The following is a 4,844-nucleotide window of genomic DNA, read 5'->3' as shown; positions in this document are numbered from 1 at the left end:
ATAGTAAAGTTTTTATAATATAAAAAATAAACTCTTCCACTACTTAACTCTACTATACCTACTTTATACCTAAAATATTAATCGGTCTCCGCATTTTACTCATTTTTTAAACTTTTCACTATTATTTTATTATTTTTCTTAACCTCCGTATCAAAATAAATGTAAACAAATGGGGAGTACCAAATATTAATATTAAAAAATCCCTACTATATATATCACGTGCCTTGAAATCACCCAAAGTGACCGACCTAACATCGGACGGTTTGACCTAACAAAACTCCAAATATCCCATCCAACGCGTCACACAGCAACACGTAACACCCCTCCTCCACAAAAACCCTACAAATAAAATACAACAATACATATATATACCCATCCTACCCCTCTCTACCCTCTCCTTTTTCAACCTCAAGCCGCTACAATTCTCCCCAGGCTTCGAGGCAAAATAAACAACCCCAGATCTAAAACCCCCTCCTCAATCTCAAAGTACCCTTCTTTCTATACTTACATGTTTTGTTTTTGTGTTTCTTGATTTGGGTTTTTATTGATTTGTTTGTTTGTTGGGTTTTTACAGGAAGGATGGTATCTGATGCAAGCAAGAAAAAGGCAGCCCAGAAGAAGGCAGCTGCAGCTGCTAAAAGGGGTGGTAAATCAGTGGCAACTGCTGTGGCTAAGATTGGGAGTAGTGCTAGTAGTGATAATTTGAGTGCTGGGGTTGAAAATCTTTTGATTTCTGATCGGACTTGTACTGGGGTTCTTTGTTCTCATCCTCTTTCCAGAGATATACGTGTATGTTTCACTCTTCTTGTTTTTTTGTATTTGTGTGGATTTTATGATGTTTTTTTGATCTTGATTGTGTGTGTATGTGTAGATGGTGTTGACAAGGTGTTTGTTTGTTGATTTTGTTGGGTTTTTTTGCTGATAAAAATCTCATCTTGCTTTATTCAAGTGAAAAAACAATATTTGATTTTGTGAGAATTAATTTTTCGAGAATTTGCATACTTTGTTGATCTTGATTGTATGTGTATGTGTAGATGGTGTGAAAAGAGTGTTTGTCTGTTGATTTTGTTGGATTATTGGTGATAAAAATCTCATCTTTGATTTATTCAAGTGAAAAAACAATCTTTGATTTTTATCGAGAATTAACATTTTCCGAGAATTTGTGTACTTTGTTGATTTTGATTGTATATGTTGTTGGAAGATGGTAGATTTGGTAATTTATTCATTATGTGTGTTTGTTTTTACATTTCTATTCAATCTTGATTTTATAGACGTGTGTATGCAAATTGGTAAAAGGCTTTCTTGTTGATATAAATATGATCATGATTTATCAAGAAAATGAGAATCTGATCTTTGATTTGTCAAGATTTGACATTTTACCAACAATCTGTATGCTTTGTGTCGAAAAGAAACTACCATATTTCGGATTTGAAGTTTTGATGTGTATAGTACCTTTTCTTCACTTGGAAGAAGAACTATATCAAACTAAATATTCCTCGAGTTGGCTCGTAAGATAAGAGCAACGGGCTGGGGGTGAAGCAGGCCTTTCATATACCTCTTTTTTTTTTTGTAAAAATAAAAATCCTGGGTTTCTAGTTTGGAACAAACTAGAAGCCACAAGAAGGATACATGTAAGTGAGGGCAAGACACAGTAAAATAACGCAATTAATCCAATTTCTCCAACGAGAAATATGGTGTTCAAATAAGCTTTGACCGAAAGGATTATAGGGGTTTACTTGAGATTGCGAAGAATCTGTTATCTGAGTAGAGTTAGAGATTCTCGTGCTGCGGGTTTCACTCTTACTGCTTTTCATTTCAGGGTGTGGGTTTGACTTCTACTATCTTACATCATTGTTTGTAACTGGGTACCTAGAGGACCTAAGACAACAGATGGACCAACTATCTGTAGGGTCCTCTGACTTCTATATCATCCGAATCTCTATTTGATCATTCAGTACTTTAAAATTGCGAATGTATTGAACTTTTTAATCTAGAAGGTAACAATACTCGCTAATGTGTTGTCTTAGAAAGCTGGTTTGCTACATGTGTCTATCTGCTGAGGCAGTATGCTGGTGACGCAGTGCTGATCATATGTTTTCTACTTGCAGATAGAATCTCTGTCTCTTACCTTTCACGGTCACGATCTTATTGTTGATTCTGAGCTGGAGCTTAATTATGGAAGGTTCGCTTTTGTATTTTAAAACGTATTTTTTCGTGTTATGGTCATTGGTTAATCAGACTTATTCAGTTTATTTAAATTGTCTTTGTTTTTTTAGACGGTATGGTTTACTCGGGCTTAATGGGTGTGGAAAATCTACCCTACTTACCTCCATAGGGCGTCGAGAACTTCCAATTCCTGATCACATGGATATTTTTCATCTCACAAGGGAGATTGAAGCATCTGATATGTCTTCACTCCAGGCTGTGATGAACTGTGATGAGGAGAAGATAAAACTAGAGAAAGAAGCTGAAGTTTTGGCTGCTCAGGTTTGTGCTTCCCTCAGGATATTTTGTGTTGGCATCTGGGATTTGTCCTCTATTTTTATAAGTTAGTAATTTCAGTTTTTCTGTCTATTATAGGATGACGGTGGTGGAGAAGCCCTTGAGCGCATTTACGAACGTTTGGATGCGATGGATGCAGCAACTGCTGAAAAACGAGCTGCTGAAATATTATTTGGTCTTGGTTTTACCAAACAAATGCAAGCAAAGAAAACTCGAGATTTCTCTGGTGGATGGAGAATGAGGATCGCTTTAGCACGTGCCCTGTTTATGAACCCGACTATCTTGTTACTTGATGAACCTACTAATCATCTTGGTGAGCCGTTTTTCTTTTAGTAGTTTGCTGCTTTATTATTTCTGTAATGATTGTACATATTCCCTTTTTGATGCTTTATCAGAGATATATTTTTTCTTCATTTCCTTTAGATGCATTTTTACTTTTTTGATGCTTTATGCTCTCCTCGATTATCTACAATTTTTATGCGCTACTTTAACATTTAAGTGCATGTAAAAACAGATCTAGAAGCTTGTGTTTGGTTGGAGGAGATGTTGAAGAAATTCGAGCGTATCCTGGTTGTTGTTTCTCACTCCCAGGACTTTCTAAATGGTGTCTGCACAAACATCATACACATGCAGAGCAAACAATTGAAAATGTATACTGGAAACTTCGACCAATATGTTCAAACCCGTTCGGAACTTGAGGAGAACCAAATGAAGCAGTACAAGTGGGAGCAGGATCAGATTGCTAATATGAAAGAGTACATTGCTCGATTTGGACATGGTTCAGCCAAATTAGCTCGCCAGGCACAGAGCAAAGAAAAAACTTTAGCAAAAATGGAGCGTGGTGGGCTCACACAGAAAGTGGCAAGGGACCAGGTTCTGGTTTTTAGATTTGTTGACGTGGGGAAGCTTCCACCACCAGTGTTGCAATTTGTTGAAGTTTCTTTTGGCTACACACCAGATAACCTCATCTACAAGAACATTGAATTTGGGGTTGATCTTGACTCGAGAATAGCATTGGTTGGACCCAATGGTGCTGGGAAGAGTACATTGCTGAAGCTGATGACAGGGGACCTGGTTCCAAACGAAGGCATGGTACGTCGGCACAATCACTTGCGCATTGCTCAGTTTCATCAGCACTTGACGGAGAAACTTGACATGGAGATGTCAGCTCTCATGTTTATGATAAGGGAGTACCCAGGAAATGAGGAAGAGAAAATGAGGGCAGCAATTGGGAGATTTGGGCTAACGGGTAAAGCTCAAGTAATGCCAATGAAGAATCTATCAGATGGACAAAGAAGTCGTGTGATTTTTGCATGGTTAGCATGGAGGCAGCCCCAGATGTTGCTCCTGGATGAGCCAACCAACCATTTGGATATTGAGACTATAGACTCGCTTGCTGAGGCATTGAAGGAGTGGGATGGCGGTTTGGTACTTGTGAGCCATGACTTCAGGCTCATAAACCAAGTGGCGAAAGAAATTTGGGTGTGTGAAAATCAAGCCGTGACCCCCTGGTCTGGTGATATTATGGGTTTCAAAGCACACTTGAAGAAACAGGCTGGTCTATAAGATTGAAAGGCTCAAATATGGTTGATTTACATTTATTAATATATTCTTTAGTAAGGTAATTGTACTAGGCTTACTCTTATCAGATGGCAGTTTTGGAGTAATACGTTTGTATGTTTTCTCTCATGTTGATGATGATGAAAGCCGAGGAACAGCAGAAGATTCTTTATGACAATATTATTTAAAATAAGGATTCTGTACTGTTGTCATTATTTTCTTCACCTGATATACTAGCTTAATTTACATTTTTGCTTTGTATCATTACAATTCTGCGTTTAGCCTTGGTTTGGGCCAAGAATTTTACTTGACGTGGATGTTTTGCCAATGTGAAACTTGTGTATTTGAATATCTGAAAATTTGAATAGTGTATTGTGTAACCAATCTTTGTGGTTTGATTCATCTGTGGTTTGTTAAACAAGAGATTGGTTGATAACAGGGCCGTCAAACGGATAACTCGGATATGAATATGTTTATATTTGATATATGAATCTGAAAATTCGTATACGAATCCGGAAATATTTAAAAATAAATATCCGAATCTGGATATGACGGATAATAATACGGATAATATTCGGATCCGAATCCGATTTTCAATCAGATTTTTTTATTTTTATATTAAAAAATTTAAAAAATATTGGATAAGTTAAAATTTCATTTTAAAAAATTCAAATAAGATTTAAAGCGATTTAATTTTATTTATTTAATTCAAAAATTACTTTTTATTTACCTTTTCAATATATTTGTTATCTTTAAAATTATTAAACTCAAATAATTTTTTA

At 36.3% G+C, this 4,844-nt stretch overlaps 1 protein-coding gene across 1 annotated transcript; it reads left to right on the top strand.

Moving 5' to 3' along the window:
- Positions 1-331: 331 nt before the first annotated feature.
- LOC141707398 (ABC transporter F family member 1-like) lies at positions 332-4,277 on the top strand. Its single transcript, XM_074510536.1, has 6 exons — positions 332-486; positions 575-789; positions 2,109-2,182; positions 2,277-2,487; positions 2,581-2,815; positions 3,017-4,277. Exons 2-6 carry the CDS (start codon positions 580-582, stop codon positions 4,066-4,068), a joined length of 1,782 nt encoding a protein of 593 aa, XP_074366637.1. The 5' UTR covers positions 332-486; positions 575-579; the 3' UTR covers positions 4,069-4,277.
- The last annotated feature ends 567 nt before the right edge of the window (positions 4,278-4,844 follow it).

Source organism: Apium graveolens, chromosome 2 (genome assembly GCF_009905375.1).
Source record: "Apium graveolens cultivar Ventura chromosome 2, ASM990537v1, whole genome shotgun sequence".
NCBI classification, from domain to species: Eukaryota; Viridiplantae; Streptophyta; class Magnoliopsida; order Apiales; family Apiaceae; genus Apium; species Apium graveolens.
This window is presented reverse-complemented; position numbering and strand designations above follow the sequence as displayed.

Bases quoted from the DNA above. Each gene is read 5' to 3' on its own strand.
- LOC141707398 (XM_074510536.1), top strand. From the start codon at position 580: ATGGTATCTGATGCAAGCAAGAAAAAGGCAGCCCAGAAGAAGGCAGCT. The intron at 2,488-2,580 runs GTTTGTGCTTCC...TGTCTATTATAG, and splicing joins CTGAAGTTTTGGCTGCTCAG to GATGACGGTGGTGGAGAAGC. The intron at 2,816-3,016 runs GTGAGCCGTTTT...ATGTAAAAACAG, and splicing joins TGAACCTACTAATCATCTTG to ATCTAGAAGCTTGTGTTTGG.